The sequence below is a fragment of the Clinocottus analis genome, unplaced genomic scaffold (genome assembly GCF_023055335.1).
Source record: "Clinocottus analis isolate CAN_PGR_092001 unplaced genomic scaffold, fCliAna1.0.p SCAF_10, whole genome shotgun sequence".
NCBI classification, from domain to species: domain Eukaryota; kingdom Metazoa; phylum Chordata; class Actinopteri; order Perciformes; family Cottidae; genus Clinocottus; species Clinocottus analis.
Window position 1 is genome coordinate 16,234,822 of NW_027175821.1, and position 22,449 is coordinate 16,257,270.

Here is a 22,449-nt window from a genome sequence, read left to right on the forward strand (position 1 = left end):
TGAGCCCATCGGTCACGGCGCGTTTGTGTGTGTACGGTACGTCATGCTGAGGCGCATGCATGCATGTGATAGAGAGCGAAACCGTGCTGGTCACGGTTACCTGGTCAGCCGTCGCGCTCCATCGCTTGCGGTCGCCGCCGTTTGCCGGCAACGGCCGCGTGTGGAATCTGATTTTGAAAGAGTTGGAACAGCGAGTTGGAAACCTCCCAGTACTGTGACGCTGAAGTGGTCTCCTGCCATGGCGTCCGCACGCCACCTCGTCTTCTGGAGGAGCGCGCCGCGGCCGACGGGAGCCTTCGCTGAGTGATTGACGACCGGCTGGGGAGCTTCATGATGGAGCTGTCAGCCCTGCTGTGTCGCGTCCTCCCGGCAGCGGCTCTCCCGACGCTCCGAAACACATCAGGATGCAACTTCTCTCGCATCTCGTCTCAATCGAGTTTCGAGTGGAACGAAATCCCACCTACCGACTCGCTCCTTTCATTTTCCTGACTGTCCGGGGGAAAGGAAATGGTGATTTGTACGCAGGAATGGAGTTTACACATGCACAGCATGTGGAGGGTGTGGGGGACGTGTTTTCAAAAGGCAGAGAACTCACTTTTGGTGTTGAGAGGGAGAAGCAGAGTTCCCTGGTTTGTGTGGAGCTAATAAGGCTGTTAGGGACCGAGTGGAAGATGCAGATGTACGGTGAGAGAAGCGAGAACATGTATTTATGTCTTCAAGCAGAATACTGGATGCTGCCAAAGCTTTATGAAATTGCTTTCAATAATTTAATCAATGTATTCATTTTTATCATTTAATGGCATTGAATATCAATATATAAAAGCAGAGTCACTTCAAAGAGGGAAGGATCTCTCCTCAGTCGCTCCCTGTGACGTTTATTCCTCTTTTTCCCCAATAAAAGGTTTTTCTTGGGGAAGTTTTCACGATGCCATGTGAAGGTCTCAGGACAAAGCATGTTTGTAGTCACGAATAGTCCATTTCCGCCAATAAAGCCATCTCAATCCTGCTGTTTCCCTGAAAGCGTTATAACTCATTAGAGGACACAGTGAGATTTTCTAAGTTTTAATCATTTGTTTTTGTGGCAAAATTCCTTTTTTTTTCACTTCCAATGAAATATTTTTTTCTCCACTCATACATTTATTTAAATTTAATTTTAGGGCATCTCAGGATCTCTGCACATCAAATAAAACTGTACCCAAACTTGTGGATTGTCGGAGCCAGCGGAACAGTACCATAGTAGATGATGAGTGTTTTGTTTTAGTTAAAGAAAGATTGTTTTTAATACGAGGATTCTGTCTCATTACTGAAGACGCTCTGACTTCTGCTTCACTGTCACTTTCACTTCATCACAACAGCACTTCATCGTAACAATTGCTGATATTATTAAAAAAACAACAACTGGTCATCAAGTTATACAAATGAGCCACCGGCGGTTAGCTGCAGCCTCCCCCGCGGGTCGGGTGTCTGCTGCGGAGTGGGTCCACACTTGGTGGACTGCATGAACGCGCCGTGTATTTATATATAGATATTAACCTCTCTTAGTCACTGCGGTTACATGGATTCGAATATCTGGCTTAGTCCGACTAAAATCGAATTATCCAGTTCATGTAAACACCTTTATTCGAATAACTGTGGTCCGACTACGATCCGATTAACACCCCTGGATAACTCGATTCGACTCGATTGATAATTCGAATAACGCTGCATGTAAACGCTGAATCAGATCGGAACTGGACAATGCGTTTGTGCGCATGCTCAAGATCCCGCCGCTCTCCTCCCTCCCTCCCTCCCAGGTCGTGACCCGGAAGTCGAAAGAGACGATAAGTTGTCACGGCCGGCAGAAACAAACAAACGTAAAAGTCGGGTTACGAGCCGATAGTACCTTCGGTGGGTGTCTCTGCTAGCTCCCTGATGTAGCCAGCTAGCGCTGCTGCTAGTTCCCCGTTTGCTCTGCGCTAGCTCCCCGACAACCACCGAAGCTAGCGGGGTTCTCTCCATTATGAAGAGTGAAGAGGTCAAGCGGAGATGGCTGTATCACCACTACATGTAATGAAAACAGCGCCACCTGTCGTATCGGATATGACATGCATTCGGCCAATGATTCGATTTATTCACTGCCATGTATATTCGGATAACAGCAGTTGCCCCGAAAGAGAGCATAGTCCGACTAAAGCAAGAATTAACGAATTAATACCATCATGTAAACGCACTGAGTGACCAGTGGAAACTTCAACACCAGTGATAGACGTCTCCAGCAACCCATGATGTGCCTCCTCTCCCATATTCATAGTCACGTGGGGAATTCGCTGGCACAAGGTTTTTCTTCGATAATTGGCCTTTAACTAAGAAGTCACCATTATTGAGCTGTCGACAGCCGGTGGGAAAGAAGTTGGCTCCTCATGCACTTGGCTCTCTGACACACCCCCTCCCTCCAGAGTCATTGACAGACAGCAGTCACATTTTCACAGTATCGAGACGGGTAAGGTAGGTAGATATGCAGAGCAGATGCCTGACAGAACAATCGATGAGAAGCTAATACAATGCGAGCGGTGGTGTCACGGCTTTTCTTTTTTTTTCGAGCTTCAGGAATGAAGTGAGAAGCGATGAGCTCCATTGTTAAACAGTTTATCAAAGGCAGGAATCCAGCACTTAGTGGAGATAACGTTGATGTTTATCAGAAGTGATATTCTCCTACTTGTGCAGTAGTGCTCTCACACCGTGCGCTCAGGTCATTCTACCTTTAATAACTCAATCTTTTCTAACTCAATTTCAACACCACTCTATTTTCTCTATACGTTTAAACCCGTTTAGAAACAACAATCACCATGAAGTCAAGGTGTTCAAGGACGATCCAAATTGGACGAGAAGTACTTTAATGTGGCAAAAAAGTATGATGATTTACAAGTTCCCTGAGCCTGATGATCAGACACACAGTGATGTGTATTGTGTATGCATCTCGACAAAGTCATTACAAGTTGTCAGGAAAGTAGCAGCGCTGCTGGTGAGGAGGGAGATTCAGAGTTAAGGGTTGTTATCGCTGTAAATCCACTGATAACACTTTTACAGGTGTGTGCATCTCATTCGCAGTGTTTATGTCCCTATTTTTTATTGTGTTTTATCAACATGGCTTAGTTCTTTAATTCTGCCTCTAACAATGGGAAACAACCACAAATAGACACAGCAACACACCTATCTGAACAACTGACAAACAGTCTGAAACCAGACTAGAAAGAGTATATATAGTCTAGTATTGATCTAGTGTAGTATATATAATGTACCTTTTGGCCTGCAATCCCCCCAGAAAATCCTAACCAAATTGCTAAGAACATGCACATTTGTTTCCTTCATAATCTTGTATTCCATACTCTTATCACTCATAAGCTTTTTAATAACACATAAGCGTTGGAATACACTCATTTTGGACACCTGTCTGCTAACCCAATATGCTCATTTTTCATACAAATATTTGAACAATGCTTGAATGTTTACCAATGTAATCAAGCTGAAGTGCATACAAACCTCACGTGGACGTCTGAGGAAACTAGGCTGGGCGATTGAAGTTCTGGCAGGCCGGGTGTCCCTCCCACCACAGATGTTTTGTTGAATTCGGTCCATGAAAATCCTTCAGGGGACCCAGTTGCAACTTCTGCTCGGCCTCAGCAATCCTCTGTGTACCAATTCACGGCACTGATTACACCTGCACTTACACAATCTGTAATTATGACCCTCCACACGCTGCACCCATACTCCTCTTTCGCTGCAACCCATCTGACTCCTGCAGGGGCGTCGGCAGCTCTGATTGGACATCTTCAGCGCAAAGTACCCACCAGTTCCATCTTCTCAAAGCTCACAAGCAATTTACTCAAAAAGGTGTGTGAGATGAGATGTGAGCTTGATGGCATGCCATCTATTTTCCATCAGTCTCAATGGCATCAGAAGATAGTTCTATACACACTGTATTGGCTCGAACAAAAGACCATCCTGATGATAAGATCCCTGCCCTGTCTCCCCTTTTCAGCACCTGTTTTCAGATTGATTCTCAAGGCGAGAAAACCACACAATCACACACTTTCTATGAATACAAATATGAAGTATAGCAATAGCATGCAAACTGCTTCCTGGAAGTATTTCTAATTAAATTGGAGCATCTCGAAGATAATCGGTGTTATGATGATTTAGTGTAATAAACCATTGAAGGTGCTCTTGGTAGCAGCTGGCTGAGTTACATTTAGATCATTTTTCGGTGTTTCCTTCACACTATTCACCACCTTCCTGAGAAATACGATACATTACGAATATAAACGGTAATATTAAGTTCTCTAATGTGAAATGGCTCTATTTAGTTTTAATTTAAAAGCAGTTTTCTTGGAAAAATATCATGTCCAACTCAGATCAAAAGTGCTGGAACGACCGAGCATTCAGCAGATATAATGCATTTGAATCTGCAGTACTTTTACTGTACCGTGTGTCACTGGCCACTGTGGCAGCAATACAGTTTTTTCTTGAACTAAAAGTCCCGTGGATCTATTTTGCTTTAATTCCAACAGCCAATTAATGCAACTTTGTTGAAATTGCCTCAGAGGATTTATTAATGAGGTGCTGAAGGGAGTCCGGTCGATCCATGCTGGCGCTATTCGGCTGTTGATTAGCAGGTTGTTGTGGATGTGGGCCAGCAACATAGCTCCATGCTTTGTGTGCCAAGACCCCAAAACGTCGCTCCAACGACTGCCACACGCACAAACATATCGATTGTGACCTTATTCTACTCATTCAGTAAGTCTTCTGATCTCTTATTTGAAACTAATCTTGTTATTAGATCATCTAAATACTGCTAATATCTTGCCATTAATATACAAAACTATGATTGATTCAGAATAACTTAGTTCTACTAACTTCAGCCGTAGAAAAGGGGTCGACCTGGCCTTCGTAATGAGACTTCGTATCTTCGCAATGATCATATTTGGGATGTTCATTTGAAAGAGTGTAGTGTAACCAGGTTATTCAGCTCGATAAGTTTAGTTTTCCAGGTCTCTGATCGCTTGCATCAGTGCAAGTTACTCTTATGAAACTCCTCTACATCCAGCATATCTGTCATTTCTGTATCGATTGAGCACCGCAGTTTGGTTTCTGGCTGCGTGTTTGATTTAGATTACAGTCATCCTCTGCAGGGCTGCGTTATTTTTCATTATTGAGGAATCAGCCGATTCTTTCAATTATTTGTTAAAAGCCCCAAAAGATTTATCCTAATTAATGTGATACACAGGCTATTTCATACTTTAGCAGCTTGTTTCATATGTCATACTTACGAAGCTCGGTTTGGATTTTGTACCATCATTTTCCATAAAAAGTAACAACACCCTCAGCGACAAGGACGCATGCCGTATAGGCAGCATCCTCGAAGGTGAAAATGCAAAGTCAAACCACGTCATTTGCATAAAGCTTTCAAAGTATATACCTCTTATAAATACTCAGACTGCTGCTCTCGACTGTGCGAGCGTGCAGGAAGACGGATGTAAAGATGCAGCTTTACATCCAAGCAATCCTCCGTCACGGAGCAATTTCAACAAACCGCAGCTGTCACGAGTTGATTTACAGTGAACACGCGACACATAAAGGGATAAAAAAGGAGGATAATGAAACCAGATAGAGAGACACACACACATACACACAAAACACAGCCCCTGTATGCTTGTGTATAGGCATCTGTGAGGATATTAAGTGTGAGTAATAATCCTCACTCAAAAGATCGTACAAAATAATTGTCTCCGTGGGCTCCATCCAGTCAACCGTGTTACCGCTGAGGGCCCTCGCTGTAACTGGGGCTGTGATTGGTAAAGTAACCTGAGTGTCGTGGGGGCCCCCTCGCTGGCCCCTCGGTGGCCCCTCTCTGGCTGGCAGCGAGTTGGAGCGGGAGCTGAAAGCCCCGGTGGAGCGGCGTGGTTACCAGATGGCCGTGGCAACAATCTTCAGTCGTCTCACTCACCTGGCTGAGCGAATACTTCCTCTAACCCGCCGCCCCGCAGGAAATAGTCCCCGCAGCACGTCTGCCTTTCCCTGCCAAGACGCTCCGCTTGCACCTTTTGAAGTCTGTTTCAGAAAGGGGAAGAAAAAGAGGACACTGATTTGGGCCACAGAGGCAACGAGGGATTGCTCAAAACAAGATGGCAAGATAGGGAAAAAAATGTTAAAGCGCTGCCAGGTTGTCGTCTTCTATGTGACAGGCTGTTGTGGAACAACTCACGCTGCCTTTTTTTCATTGTCACTGCCCAAGTTTCAGTCAGCATTTCTCCTCTGAGATACTACCATCCTTTTTGAAAGGTTTTATCATTGTTATGCGACTCGGGAAGGCATTGTTCTTTTAAAGGATTATTCAAATTCATTCTTTTGATATTTTCCCATGTTTTATGGAGCAAAACTCTCACAATTTAGCCACCGGGTGTAGAGCTAAACTTGTGGAGTATTCCTATCAGCCACCGAATACATTCATATTGTTAATGTATTTGTGTGTTTTATTGATTTGTGTTGATTTATGGCCCATTGAAGTACAGTGTGTTTAAATTCTTTTGTTTGGTTCGCTTCCGGGTAGGGCAAAGAAGTGAAACTCCAGCATGACGGCGGCACAACGCGCAGGAATGTGTACAGTCAGCTTTCGGAAGAGTTTGCAGTCGACAGCATCGTTCAGTTGTTTGCCTTTTTCTTTCTTCACGCGTTGTGTTTTCTCTGCTTCCATCCCGTCATTCCCTTCCAGACAAAAGGTAACATAAAACAATGGCCACCAAGCAAAATCAATAACGTCCGAACCCATAACCCCCGCCTCCCCCCCTCCTTATTTATCTATCTGATTCGTTTGGCTCCGCAGAGCGCGGTAACCTTATCTAAAGGCATTCAGCAATGCGAATGCCAAACCATAAGTTCAGGACTTGGCATCTTCTTGTAAACTTGTCGTTCAATAACGTCGCCTCACTCCTCCAGCGGTACTTAAGTAAACAACATTCTCAGATGCGCCGCATTTATTCATCCCCGCATCTCTCCCTCTGCTCTCTTGCCTCCATATTCCAGTTCCTCCCGTCATCCGAGTTTACCCAGAGAGCCAAGCGCGGGAGCCGGGCGTCACCGCCGGCCTGCGCTGCCACGCCGAGGGCATCCCCAGCCCGCAGCTGGCCTGGCTGAAGAACGGCATGGACATCACGACCAAGCTGTCCAAACAGCTCACGCTGCAAGGTACCGAGTCAAGAGTCTACATGCTCACTGCCTTTCCACTTGTGGATTCATTTTTATTCCCACTACTTCTGCTTCCATTATTATTTTTAGTACTGCTATTATTACCTCTTTTACTGCTACGGTTGCTCCTCCAATTGCTGCTACTAGCACTATGAGATAATAAGCACCATATGACATGACTATTGCTATCCTTACTGCTCATACTATTTATGTTATTGTCAAGAAAGAGGGCAATTTGAATAGATATTTCAATTCAGTAGGGTTAGTTCACTAAAGCCTTTTGAAGATTATACAATTGTATGTTAGAGTGACCTCAATATTATCTGAAACAACCAAAACCAATGTGTGTAAAATGTTGATATTTCTTACGTTTCACACAGTGAAAAAAAAGCCTGACCCCCAAATTGACTCAAAGGACACCGATGCGTACGAGACATTGAAAACATATCATCATGTTGATTTTATGTTTAGCCAGTTGTTCCCATTAAGTTAGGAAAAGACATGAAATATGATGAAAAAAATGATGTCAATAATTTATTTAGGGACATTAAATTAACAAAGGTAATAGGAGGGTTAAGAAAAATATTGGGTATATAAACAAAAAAAATGTGTTGATCAGTTGATGTACTTCTAATATTATGTTGTACTTTATGAGCTGACATTTTTCGCTGAGTAGTCGGTTAATGGTCATTGTTTATTTTGGCCAATTTTAGTTGAAATTTGTATTTTTTTTATTGCAGCATGAGTAAATTCAGCTCGTCAAGAGATTCACCATCATGGTCGCTCGACACATTTGTTTTATTGTCTGGCCACCGTATCAGATACTCGGCTTTAAGCGGCCTGATTGTTCTTTCAATTAACAGCAAAGCCAAATGCTTTTCCGTTGAGGTTTGCGCACAAAAGCTTCCGACGTGCCCCCGCGTTCACAGAAGCACAGCAAGTGGCAGACATGCGCCACACGCACAGCTACCTTTTTGAATTCTCCCCAAAAGCAACCGCTCACCTTCCCTCCGAAAACACAAGAGAACCATTACGTAACGGAGTAATGGCAGCACAGGATGGCAGCATGGTTGTCTCCTTTTATCTCTGTCTGCTCTCTGTCTCAAAGCTAATGGAAGTGAGGTGCACATCAGCAACGTGCACTTTGAAGACACCGGCGCCTATACTTGCATCGCCAAGAACGACGCCGGCGTGGACGAGGACATCTCTTCGCTATTTGTGGAGGACTCCGCGCGCAAAACCCGTATGTATAAGTCATGATGTTCCTCTGTTTCCGCGGGATAATGGAGTCATGTAAATGGAGCTCTTAATAATTTATTCCGTCAGCTCTTAATAGTTTATATCCTGTAGTGCAGTGTTAGAGCCTCTGCGAGGGAAATGATGGTGATGCTATCTATACTTTCCTCATCTCCTGGGTTGGAAGCAGGAACAATTGTTCATGCGGCCGATCGATCCTCTCAGGAAGACTTTGCATACCTCCACGCTGGTATGCACGCGAGCGCTGCAATTTGTGATTTGTGCTAAAACGATCGGTCGATCATTTAAATAGGGCCGAGAGAAAATCTGTTTCCTTTTTTTTTTGATTTTAAGTGTAATGATTTGCAGCTTTTCATTTCAGTTTTGGCCTGTTTCGTCGAACAAAAACAGCAGCTGAAAACGTCACCGTGGCAAATTATGATGGGCATTTCCTCCCAAAACAGCACGTTAATTAATCCCAAATGTAATCGGCAGAGTAATTGATTACGAAGAGAATCATCAGCTGCGGCCGTAATGTTTGTTTTTGATTCAACAATTCCTTTTTGATGTTCAGTGAAATAACTTTTTAGTCTATAAAATGTAAAACCGATCAAAAAATAACCTGAGCCTGAAGTAATCCTGATAATGCTCATAAAAATATTAAATATACAAATATATAAACCTGAGAAAAAGTGCTAATCCTCCAGTGGATGTTTGGCATTCTTCATTAATAACTTCAAACTTTGATTTATTATAAAAAAAAAAAAATCATTGTCAGGTGTTCCTCTGTCAGCTGACACGAGCACCTCCGCTCTGTCTCTCTCCATCAGGGATGTTTGTCACACACGCAGTGCTAATTGATCATGGTGGTATTTGGCATGGTCAACATGTAACCGTGTAACATCAGGGTTGTGACACGAGTAACCTTCTTATTCAAATTCGGAGGCATTTTTTCCGACACAAACAATCTCCTCCTCCCCCCCACCACGAACAGAGTCTTGCGCGGTAATTATCGTTGACCTTCTCCCAAATGTCAGAATCTGTCTTCGGGGTTCAAAGCCAGTTGTTAGTGTGTCGTTCTTTTCTCTTTTGGGTAATTAGGGATCCAAGTTGCACGTCTCAAGCGCGCCCCGCACCTCTACTACACTCATGTCATCTCCGCGGAGCGGCACTTCCTCCACCCAGTCCGCCATCAGAGGATCACGCTCGAAGTCGGGAAGTCACCGGTGCACTTTGAAGCTTCTGAAGCTGCACCCTGGGCCAAAATGGGGCTGGGAGATGGTTATTGCAGATCCGTTTTTTTTTTTTTTTTGGTGTGAGCAACCCCACAGGATAGGAGTTCAAAGGGATGTCAGCAGACAGACAGACATGGCTGCACTTTAACATTACGAAAGGCAGAGAGAGAAGAAATAATAAGTAGCCATCGTAGTCTGGCATGAATATCTGACTGGCTGGATACCCGAGCCACTGTAGTTTCCCTACGAGGATGCCACCTTCATTCAGACACTATAAGTGAGCAAATAGAAGGCCATTTCCTCCGTCCTGTGGATGGGCTGTCTGCGTGAGCCTGAGGCTCATGTGTGGTGTCAGCTCACACCGCTTGCAGCCCTCAACCTCAGAAACCTTCACCTCCACTCCCGGAAAAATACTCCCCCACGAAGTCTTTGAGTTTTTTCCCCAATGACAGTACAGAATTCTGGATTTGTCTTATCTTATCGAATTTACCATCATTTTGATAACAACGTTTATTAAAGTATGTGAAGGCTTCAACAACAAATAACATTATACAATTTACAAAAGTTATACAAGGAACAAACCTTAATCGTTGCTCTTAAACCTCGTGGAAGCAGACATTTGTGAGACTTCTGATTGATGAACATCAAGATTGTATGTAGATTTTATGTTGTTTAATAAATGTATTGATCAACTTATTGTTTGAGCTCTAAAACCATCAATGCGCTTGTCCATGGAGTAGTACTTTCAGACCTAAATATTGTATGTGTATGTTGTGTATTTAACATCAACTCAACTAATTGGTTGTCTGATTATGACTGCCTCTTGTTCTCAGGTCTCTATAGTTTATTAATAACTACGGTACCCATGCTACTATACATAACCCAATACGACCTTGTGGAGAGAGTTAGCTGCCACTAATGCCGCGGCAACTACAGACGTTTCCCGTGGCATCTCTCAGGCGCCTCGGCAGCGGCTTTAGTGGCAACTCGTAAGTGCCGGGGCATCTGAGAGGTGCCACAGGAAATGCTTCTCCAAGGTGCCGGTGCCACGATTTGCGCTCGCTCCTGCTGACTCTGTGTGACTTACTGACGTGAGAGAGGAATGAACTACATGAGGCTTTGGATTAATGAATGCGTCGCAGTAAGTGAGGTCAGTTCATCATTGCTGTTTATTTGTTGACATTAAGAACAAGTGGATGGCTGTATCCTTAAAGGTGAGTGAACACAAAACATATGGGACTCTCAGAATCCTTTGGTGGTGTTACGCAATACTGTCCAGTGTGGAAACATGTCACTCTTTATTACATTGTCAAAATAACCTGACCTATGGTGGATATCGCCATTATGATGGCTCATTAGTTACTTTTTTTTTTGACCCCCCCACTACACTGTAATGGCCCATCACGCCACTGGTACTTATTTCCAGCTTGATATCCGTTGTTTCTCTTCGTCACTACGGTTTGTCTTCGTGCCGTTTATGTTTTCTTCGGTTCTCTGAAGAACTCAAACCCGACGTGTTTCCTTTATTCACGCCACTCAACCAGCTCTTTCTTCTTCACATGGAAACCACGAGAGGTCTGGGATAAAAGAGACAGACAAAATGAGGGCCATTAGATTGTTCAGCTTTACAAGTGTATTTATTTGATTTGTCATAAAAGGTCCAGGAAAGTAACAGCTAACATTGTCGTGTGTGAGGGAACAGACAGAGGTGTGAAAAACTAACGTAGATTGAAATTATTTCATGAATTTGATCTATTCAAAGTCTCAGGGCCAGTTTATTTCTAAAGCACGTTCCATACACAAAGGTAATTTCATATAAAGCGTGAAAAAGAATAAACACGAAGAACAAATACAACAACAACCAAAAACATTTATGAAAGAATGCATATACATACAAGCAAATAGATTGAAAAAATAGTTTTAAGCTTGAAAAAAAGAATGCAGACAAATGTCTTTTTACTGTTTGAAGGCGCTGTACACTTTTTCAAATAAACTTCAGATGTATGAAGGCGTGAAGAACGATCATATAAGTCAGAGTGGTACAGAGAGAGGTGACTCATATTTGAGTGCAGTCTTGTATATAACTGACAACTTCTCATATAAGAAGGTGAAACAAACAAACAAAAAAGAAAAAGAAAAGTATTAAATCTCTGAGAGGGCTCCAGTTATTTTTTTATACCCTCTTGCTCTCTTGTCATTTGCATTGTCTTGCCTTTTGATTATCAACTGGAGATGGACAGATATTTTTATTAGGCTCTCCAATAAAAGGGCGGCTGGGTGATATTTCCTCGGAGAGCTGCCAGCCGCCGTCAATACTTCAGAGTTTAATGCCGGAGCGGAGCGGCGAGGAGAGTCTGAGCCGCTCACGCTGTGGTGTGATGTTCAGCGTTGATATCAGCTCACAGCAAGTGAAGCCGTTTCCTTTTTCCTGTTAAACGGATTGTTCTCGCGAACATATTACTGACAGAAAACACCAGCAGCTAGTTAGTTAGTTTGTGCAAACCAAAGATCTCGCAGGGATTTTTTAGAGCGTGCGTGAGGCTCTTCGTTCACAGCGGCGGGGGTTGTTAAATGTGTGACTTCCACAGTTTACACAGGCGCCCCGCAGCTTCACATAGTCTGGATCTCACACTCAAATTATGTCTGCATATTTCTCCAGGCACAACGCAGTTATGCTCTGTTCACAACGTCAAAAGTTTTGCATTGTGTTAGAAAAAATAAATAAATTCAAGAATTATTCCGAAGATTAATGCTAATTTATTCCACAAGTTTAACAACACGCACACACACGCACACACACACACACACACACACACATACACACACTTTTCAAGGTCTTCTTACTCACATACGACACATGCGGTGAGAAATATCTTACGAAGCAAAGGTTCATATATCTTATGATGTGAAAAAGTTCATCATGACAAATAACAGTAATACAAATGCAATACATACAATACAAATAATACAGATAATACATACAGATTAAACAATTCAAATGCGGCGACCACATTATGACAAATATGCAAATATCTGTTTGATAGAATAGATTTTAATTATTTGTTCCTAAATTGATTACCGACCGAATGTTTCTTTGTAAATGTTGTTCTTTGTCGAGGTAACTTGACCTTAAAACATAATGAGGAGGACGATTGATTCAGCTGTAGGTCACTCGCTCATTATGTTTGTTTGCTACGAGCACCGTCTGCATCAGCACTCAGCTTTTCCACTCGCAACAGTTTGACCACACAGCTTTGGAAAATCTTTATGTGTGCTCATCGGTAAAGTAAAGTAAAGCGTGGAACTTTCCATCCAGGGAGACCGACTCTGTTGCTATTCCCGTCTCCACTTGGTCGGTTTTCTGCCTCAGCCTTCCTGGAAATGGAGTCCAGATGATGGGGCAGAGAGGAAGCAGATGCCAAACGCAGCCCGTGCACTTCACATAAGAGTGGATTTGTGTATCAGTAATGATGTACACTGACAGAGCCAACATTAGCAATTAGACAAGCGGTCAGATTTCACCTGCTCTGGATGTCATCCCTCTGTCTCACTTCCATATTACAATGTTTCACTCGGTGTGTGCTTCCTCCACGCCATGTTCTCTCTCTTCCTTAGGACTAGGAGCGTTTACAAAGCTCATGTGTGTCGGCCCATGTAGGTCTTTGCGATTTTCTTGAGTGTTCATTGGTCAGTTTTTCCACAAAATGTCGACCGACACACAAACTGACAAAACACAGTGAAGGATTTCGTGTGACGGGTACTTTTTTCCGCGCCGCGTCATATGACGCGCCAATTGCCCCTCTCTGTCTGTGTGAGTCATGTACGGCGTCGCAGGAGGAAGGCAGCGGAAGCAGGAAGTCCACCGTTTCCAGGAGAAGTCTAACCATATTTCTGGGATGTATTATCGCGAAGATATGAATATTTACAAAACGTAAACATTGTCAAACCGGAGATCAGCATCGCGAGTCTCGGAAAGGGGAAATGCACCACCTTTTTATGCAAGAGTCCAATCAGTCTAAGTTCACGCTGTATTATACAAGTTTTTGGGCCGCAGAAATCCGTTGTTCGCCATCCAGCGGCGCAATTTGACGTAATTGGATGCAAGGAGGAAGGCTGCTACTTCAGCGTGTATTTCTCTGGGTAGCCAGAAGGTGCACCATTGATGTTGAAAGAGAATTGGACACAGCGTTGGAGGCTCGGTGCCGCATGAAGCAAAAAGAAAAGCACGACTTCAGAGTATAAAATACAGATGAAACTACCCAGATCCTCCGGTGATCGTCTGCATCGGCCGGAGCGAGCGTGTGGTGTTTCCTTTAACCCTCACTCCAGCCTTGTTTTTCGGTATCCCTTTACGACCTCATGATTTAAAGTAACTGGGAGAAACTTTTAATGGAACAGTCTACATTTAATGACTTTACGTGACCTACATAAATGCACACGACCATCAGCGGGAAGATTGGCTCTTCCTATATATGTATTCTAAATGCTTGTTGTCAGATCCCGTGCAGAATCAGATGAAATTATGCACGTTCACGAGAAAGTCTTCTGCCTTTTGACCTGCAGTGAGAAGCTCCGGCGGGAGCAGAACGTCTTCGACATCCTGCTTTCAGGAAGATGCTACGGCGAACAGGATTCGTGGAAATAAAATAATCAACAAAAATCGGTCCTTAACCACACCAAACCTGAACATATCAAACCTTGTATTGTGTCTAATGCAATGCAACGCTCCAAATCATGCATGCTCCAAATCATGCATAATCATTGACTTGCAAACACAAACACTGACAGTAAACTGATGGCATGTAATCATCTACTCACGAGACCCAACACACAGATGCACTTGACAACTTTGCTGATTTTCAACAACGTTGCGACTGTTTTCTCCTCTATTTTCAAGCCCTTAGTTTTCTGCAATAAATGTTCCCTGTTCTTCAAATTGGCGTTTGTCCTTAAGTTTGGGAAGCTTCATTCTCTCGTTGAGATGCTGGTGGGCATGTTGTGGCGGCAGACGAGCCCGGATCTAATAGCACTGATATGATACGGACAGAGATTCAAATATCACAATGTGATTATACTTGGAAATGTGTTTCGAGAATCTGACTTTGTGGCAAGTAATGCTCTCATTCTGGGAAATCACTGTGTTTATGACCCGCCCCGGGCTCCTCATTCAGACGGCCGAATGAGAGACAGTGCCGAATAACTAACTAAGCCAGTTGTCAAAGGGCTGAATAAGATATTAGGCAGGAGATGAACTGAAAAACACCATCTGATGAGCAAGGCGCCAACCATCTTTCTTTTTTTTTTTCAGATGAATTCTCCTCCAAAGATCTTGAAGGTCAAAACCTTCTCTTCGCAAACGCGGCACGAAAGTGAATTGTTTTTCTCTCAAAGTTACCCAAGCACCTCGTTGTTTAGGAAAACCCGAGCCGTCAGTCACCTCTCTGAGATCTCTTTAACAGAGTCTGTCACCGGCAGGCGGAGCGCCATCCATCTCTGACAGTCTGCCGCCTAAACCCGGCATAAATATCTGCCCTTCACAATGTGCCAATTATTTCTGCAGCGTCAGAGGATCTGCGAGGCTCAGGACGAGCGTTTGTTGCTCCAGTCTCTCCACATCACGCTGCACTTCAGGCCTCATATGAGAGACCTTCAGAGTACCGGGTCGTGTACATACTGGCACGAGCAGATGGCCCAATGCCCTCTTTAACTGAAGTGTCCTTCTGTAGCGACGAAGAACGTATTATTATAGAATTATTCTTCAAACAGTCATTGTGAGAGGGCGTCTCACAACAGAAGGTTAGAGGGGTGTATCATCCTCTTTAATGGCACTTTTCCGTATTGTTTGTGCCGGAATGAGCTCAATATGCGTTCATTTTATTCTTATGCACTGAGCAGTTCTGAGTAGTTTGCATGTTGCCTGAGATTAAAGTGTCACTGTGTGGCTATTTCCTTCTTAATTGGTTCTCATTAAGAGAATAATTGGCCTAGAGGACACAACATGGCAGCAGCGCTGGTGTTTTATTTACGCTGGAACATTTACCCCAGAACTCATGCAAATAATTAAGATTTTAATGAGATTCGGGAACATTTTCAGTGTGAATATTGTTAATTAATGACCACATTACATGAGATATCTCGCCTCTCATAGATGCTAAAATCTTATAAGGGGCTACCAGTTAACTGCTTTGCTCAGGTTTATGTAACTTTATGAATTAAGTTCATAATTAAATGCGTAAATAAAGCGAAGAGACGAAAATGACGAGCTTCTTTTACAACTATCTAAGAAGCAGCTGGCGGACAGGAAAATAATTATGAGTGAAATTACACCCGTTCACTTAATCTCCATAAATACCTTTGAGTTGGTTTGGTCAACAGTTTTTATGGACAGTTAAACCAACATCCAGGTTAATCTACCCGACGTCATATCCTGTGTGTTGTACATGCACACTTTATGTAACAAGTGCAGACTTGTGAGGTAACAAGCTCCATTGCAGGAGTTTGGGCGGTCCTGCTTCATAACCTACTCGTGACTCCAGTATCTATTCTTTGCTTTACTCCTCCTTCTGTTTTCTTGCATGACTCACTGTAGAGGCCCATACGTAATGTATGACCTTTACATACCTCAGCAGGAACCCAACGTCTTGACAACTCCAGTGGGCTGAAAAGTAGTGCGCCGTAAAGCATCTCCTCTCGCTCACGAGTTACTAAATCTTTTCATGACTGGGCGAGATTACGTCACAGGTTTCAATACACGTCTTTTGAGGATTCTCAAGCGTCATTTTCTTGATGTGATTCTTTTGTCTTGTCATTTTAAGTTAACTTTTGGGATTATTTCATCCTACAGGCGTCCTTTTCTCATTTAAAAAAAAGTAATTCACATAAAACCTAATTACTGGATCAGACATATTACCGTCACTGCCCCTTTTCCACTTTTTACTGTCGCTGTTTTACACACTGGGCTATCTTTACTCTTGATGCTCCTTCATACCAAAGTCTATCTCCAACAAACTCCTTTATTCCACACTCTCTACTGTGTTTCTAAACCAGTGTTTTGACGTTTAACAGTTGGTCAGCTTTTGTTCCAATCAAACCCGGGCGCTATTTGAATTCAGGCAGAGTGGAAGATCTCATCAGTGAAATCCGCTGGTGAAGTGATTGGTTGGAACAAAACCCTGCAATCTCCCGAGCCTCGATGGCGGATAAGAACCGCACCAAAGTCTGCACAAAGCGGTTTTATTCTGCACGGTCCGCCATGCTGTCTGCTCCATATCCTCTGAATAGAGAAGATCAGCTCCTGCCAAAATAGCGTCCATGTTTCCATCAGCGCCGTCCCTCCCCATCCCAGTGGGCTTTCACACAGAGTTGGACACACTGTCAGTAACAAGGAGCTCCAACCAGACAGCGACGCTCTCCACAGTGTCAGCAGCCGTCTGCCTGTCCACTGAGTTTCATGCTCCAGGCTTTGTGAAATGAATATTGTAAATCTAGTGGAAAGTTTTAAACGCCTTTAAGCCCCTGGGTACAAGCCAACAGCTTATGAAGACGTGTGATGACGCGTTGAGACGGAGGCTAATGAGAACCCTTTTGAAAGTAGTAATTGATACCGAACATAAAGAGCGGAGAGGACAAAGCAAGCGCACAAAAACATCCTAAAAATATTGTAAAATGAATCAATCACAGGGATTCTACATGAGATGAAACTATTATAAACTAAAAAGCGGGTTTATATGATGAGATAGTAGAAACCTGTCTTTTTCCATCATTGCTGTTGGTTCATATTCGTTGCACAGATACATATTTACCTCCATGTATTCTACTGCGGTTTTTGTTTGTCATGAGACACTTAGCTTTTCTTTTTCGAAGCTTCGATGTCTAAAACTCTCCAGTAACTTTTTTTAATATTATTTTTTACATTTTTCTTCAAGGATCAAGTCTTTTGAATACGTTTCCTCTCGAGGAGATGATTCAGCCGTCAGCCGGTCCTTCCCAGGCTTGCAGCTCTAATTCTGCTGCAGTCAGTCTTGTTATTTTGAAAGCTTCCTTATTCTACCTGACTGTAAGTAGTTCTGCTGGGGACTTACTGTCGAAGTTTAGCCCTCAATCTTTAAGCGCCTTCAAATATATGCAGCACAGAGTTGCTGAAAGCAATAAAAAAAGAAGCTTTGAAAAATACTTTGAATTAGACATGAAATATTTCAAAATGACCCTTCGATACTTCTCCTTGACTGTATAAATCATCTTTTTTTCATTTGGCAAATCATGCAAGAGAAATATGTCATATAATTTGACTTACCCTCTGAGAATTACAATTCCATGACTTTCTATCTGACCCCTAAAACTCACTGTGTTGAGCTTTCACAATGTCTCATGATTCTGAATTATTCACACTGGATGTTAGGTTTCCTCTTCCTTTGTAAAGTATTTATTCAGACATGTTCATAAAGGATGAGATGGGTAACATTTCATATTGTCTACAAATCCTATGAATGAACCAAGAAATAGTTGATCCTACAAACAAGCACCTTCTATGTCGACGAAGCCTGAGGAAGTGGGACTGACGCATTGTTGGTTCTCGTCTCCAAGAAATATACCAGCTTTATCTTTTAAAGCCTCTGAAAACTTGGTTTCATATCAAAGTATTTCTCAAGAACATTAAATATGAATGACTAGATTGAAATCAAAGATAATATTTGTGGAGAAGAAAAAAAAAACAGCCTCACGTATTAGGAATATAGTTTAACACTCAAAAACTCACCTGGACTGGAACTCATCAAACTTTTGCCAAACATGTTGTGGTAGTTTGAGTCCCCATTGCTCAGAGTGCGAAGCTAATTAAGAACATTTCAGACCCTTTAAGAAAGTCAGTCAAGTAACCCCCGATTCTAATTAGAAAAAAACAAAAGTTGGACAAAGTTAAAGACTTTTTTTTATTTATAGAGAATCAATTAAAAAAGAGGACATTTGAGGCCGTAGATTTGGAGAGAAAACGGGAATCGTAATGAAGAAACGGGAACATTTACCAGAGCAGAATTGAGGATAGTATTAGAGACGTCGTTGACAAACGCACATTTCTGCTGATCTTAAGGTTTTCAGGCTCTGGCTAAGACCCAAAGCAGGGGGTCCTGAGGCATCTTAATCCAGGCCGGGATGTACTGTAAGTGAGTGTTGGCAGGTGTATCTGAAGACGTTTTGGCATCGCTGCAGTAAAGGATAGGAGGTGTATAGTGCTGTGCAACTTGTCAGCCTCTGCACTGAAAGGATATTTATTTGTATCAATGAAGATTAAATATACAGTAAATATATGTATGTTTCCCTATTTGAACCTTCGTACCTGTTGTGCTCTTCACTGTAACTGTTTATTTGCAGTATGAACATCCTAACGCGTGTGTGTGTGTGTTGCTTAAACTGCACCGCAGTGAACGTTTCCGGGATGGGATAATCCTTGGAAAGAGCAGCGAGACCCTGCACACCCGGGGCAGTCGTCCCCAGTTACATTTTGCATTTGCATCTATACTCTGACCCAATTACTCGACTTATGCAGCCGCCACGATGGCGAACACCGCGGGCTGTGTGCCCCCACTGCCGCGGCTCTCGTAAACAAACAAATTGAATTTATGTAACATTGCTGACGGGCAGGAACTGCGGAGTCCTGGCCGGATGGCGAGCGTGGCGCTCCCGATGTTTGGAGGCCAGTGGAAACACAGTTATTACGGCCAGGGAGAGTGAACTCACCGCCTACAGTGGCAGCCAGCTTGTTTTGTTATATGGATGATGAAGTTGATGTATGGGCCCCTTCCATGCGCAGAACAGCCACAGTCTTTCTGCCAAGTGATGAATAGCATCAATACTGTGGACTATTGGAAAAGACCGAGGCGCACCAGATCTCATCTCGGACTCCTCTTTTCCATTTTCTCCGGGTTTTTTTTTTTTCTCCCATTTTTTTGGCACATCTCAAATACATTGTATTGTTTTGCTGTATATTTTTTCGCCCTCTCCTTCTTTGTCCGTCTATCTATAGACCCCACTCCTTTTGTGTAACTTTTAATGAGCTAAAAGGTATGCAAGGGTGCACAGGAAACCCTTGACAAAGCACTTTTAAAAGATTAAGGCTGACTAACGGCACGGCGGTGTCTCGTTGGCTTTGTGTCTAACCCTTTTCTCCGCGCCCCCCCCCCCCCCCGCATCTGTCCACCCGAGCAAGAGGCTGCGGGAATGAGCATCGCAATAGAGGCGAGATTAGAATCGGATGTGAATTGGGCTGCAGATTGGTTTGTAGCCTGCAAATGCCTGAAAGTGGAAGACGGGGTGGAGGCAGAGGGAAGACCAGGGGACAGATGAACAATGAGAGAGAAGGTCACAGTGAAGAAGCCAGTGTGAGACGAAAGAAAGTGCTGCTGGTGTGGTGGAGGATAAGAATGATTGAGTAGCAGCATTTGCATGGAATAGAACTTCATAATGGCGCTAACTTTCCTCCTCCCCACATCACTCTTTAGTCATGTAATTTTAAGTAATTGCACTTTTCTGTCACAGTGACCATCGGCTGCTTTCAAGAGCCACCAGCTGGTCTGCGTTTTGGGCCGGCCATGAAAGCACTCAGGGTGTTACGCGGCTTTCATTTCACATTTCGCATCATTAGTCACCTCTAAGTGAATTGAATGTGAAATCACCTGTTACAGGAGCCAAAACAGTGTAAAAGGTGTACACTAATCCCCCCTAATGACGTATGATAACCATCTGAGCTTCAAACCAGCGGCCCACTCATGGGTGTCGAAGGCGGCTTATCCAGACAGCTCATATTGATGGATGACAACCTGACGTCTCGGGTTTTATTTTGTATTAGTTCCCGTATCTCCGCGTACTTGGGATGCAGCATCCAAAAATCATAAACTGTTTTTACAGTACTGGTAGTTTGTTGACTGTACTCAGTTTTCCGCTGTTTGGTATCAAATTATTTCCCAGCAGAAGGCTTTATTGATTGTTTGCTGCACGAGGTGTCAGAGACACCGTTCCCATAAAACTTTCATGCAGCCTGCTCTCCTGCTCGCTTCAATAGGAGTTAGTGTTTGGGTGTTAGCTCTCACAAAAGGACCTCATTGATCCTCGCATTGATTTTTAACCGCACTTTCCTCTTTTTCTTCCTCACAGTGGCCAACATTCTGTGGCGGGAGGAAGGTACGTCTAGACTGCTTCTGATTCACTATAGCGTTCATTAAACTGAGTTAATTGAATTTTTGTAACAGGGTTACTGAACTGTGATGAGAGGGATTAAATGATTTGATGCTTTGAAAGTAGATAACAATGTTGTAGGCCAATTTCCGTTGCAAATGTTCACACTGTGCAGTCTCATAATCTATTTTATATACATGCACTTGGTGTTAACGGTGCTGTTTGTGCTGTCTTTCCAGGTCTCGGCATTGGCAACATGTTCTATGTGTTTTATGAAGACGGTATTAAAGTCATTCAGCCGGTGGCGTGTGAGATACAGAGACACATTAAGCCCAGCGAGAAGCTGCTGGCTCTGCAGGTGAGTCGTCGCGCAAAAGACGCAATCAGCTCGTGACTCTTTGTGTGATTCATTCTTAGTTGAACTGATCCATCCAAGTCACCTGAGTTCAGACCGTGAGGAGGTCTGTTAGCACGTCCTACGATGTGCTGTGCAGCTACACAGCACAACATACTCTGCTCAGCTTTACACGGCATTCTCCTGGATAACTTTACAAGAGTCTAGGTTTATACTTTTGTCAATGATCTTAATCATTTAAATCACGTGTTAGTCAATCAGTGGGTTTAGGTTGGGTAAAATACCCATGATCCTTTGTTGTGATTGGCACGCAGACGAGTCCAGTTGTAACAAATGGCTAAAATATGAAAGAAACTCAAATGAAAACTTTAGATAAACCCAATGTGTGTGTGTGACCTGAAAAGCGTTGCAAAGAGTTAGTGGAGAGAACATCAGAACTAAAAAGACAACTAGTATATATTTCGGCATACCAGAAAAACAGCTTTAAAAAAAAAAAGAAGCTAATTTTGCTCCGTGTCGGCTGGATTTGTTGCCAAGCAACAGATAGCTAACAGTTGTGAGGTGATAATGTCAAATGTGTTTTAAGAGATTGTAATAATTAAAAGTTTTATGCCTATTCAAATCTCAGACCTTAAACAGTATCTGGGGAGAAAACAAACATTTTTGTACTTCCCTGATTGCCTGAAATGATTCCTTCAGACTTTGACCCTCTGGCTATCTTTGCAAATTCCTTTCTTACCTTCACTAAAGAATCCATGAACACATCTCTGTCGTCCAGAGAACTTTAATGATTTATACCTGCCAAGGACTCGAGAATTGAGTTGAATTCTCGCTTTAACATCTTTATTGTGTTACAAAAACCGTGTGAAGTAACCAGACAATGTAATAACAGAAGCAGGAATCTGGAGCAGGCATAAATCAACTCCACCGAGAAGCAATAACAACTAAAACATTTATGATGTAAATGTTTTTACAGTGAACTGCTGTAAATAAACCGCTGAGTTTTTCTTTTTTTGAACGGCAAAATGGGATAATGTGTGACTCGTGTGGTTTATTATTCGCCTGACCTACTAGCAACAAGCTGCTGAAATCAATCATAAGCTGTCGATAGTTTCTATACGGGGATTGAACTTCGGTTCGGTGTCGTGCCCAAGAAGCGGCTTCGCTGTTGCACTTGTGAGTTTAGAGGACAAAGCCTCCACCCGCCATGCCAGCACATTGGATATGTGTTTGTTC

General features: G+C 43.1%; 1 protein-coding gene across 1 annotated transcript in view; it reads left to right on the top strand.

Annotated features, from left to right (window-relative positions):
• The window catches only part of fstl5 (follistatin-like 5), a 154,843-nt gene that overhangs the window by 114,791 nt on the left and 17,603 nt on the right, over nucleotides 1-22,449 (top strand). Inside the window, exons 9-12 of the mRNA XM_068595337.1 lie at nucleotides 7,060-7,221; nucleotides 8,330-8,464; nucleotides 20,838-20,864; nucleotides 21,098-21,216. Coding sequence (XP_068451438.1) covers nucleotides 7,060-7,221; nucleotides 8,330-8,464; nucleotides 20,838-20,864; nucleotides 21,098-21,216 — 443 coding nt within the window. The remainder of the gene's footprint in view (nucleotides 1-7,059; nucleotides 7,222-8,329; nucleotides 8,465-20,837; nucleotides 20,865-21,097; nucleotides 21,217-22,449) is intronic.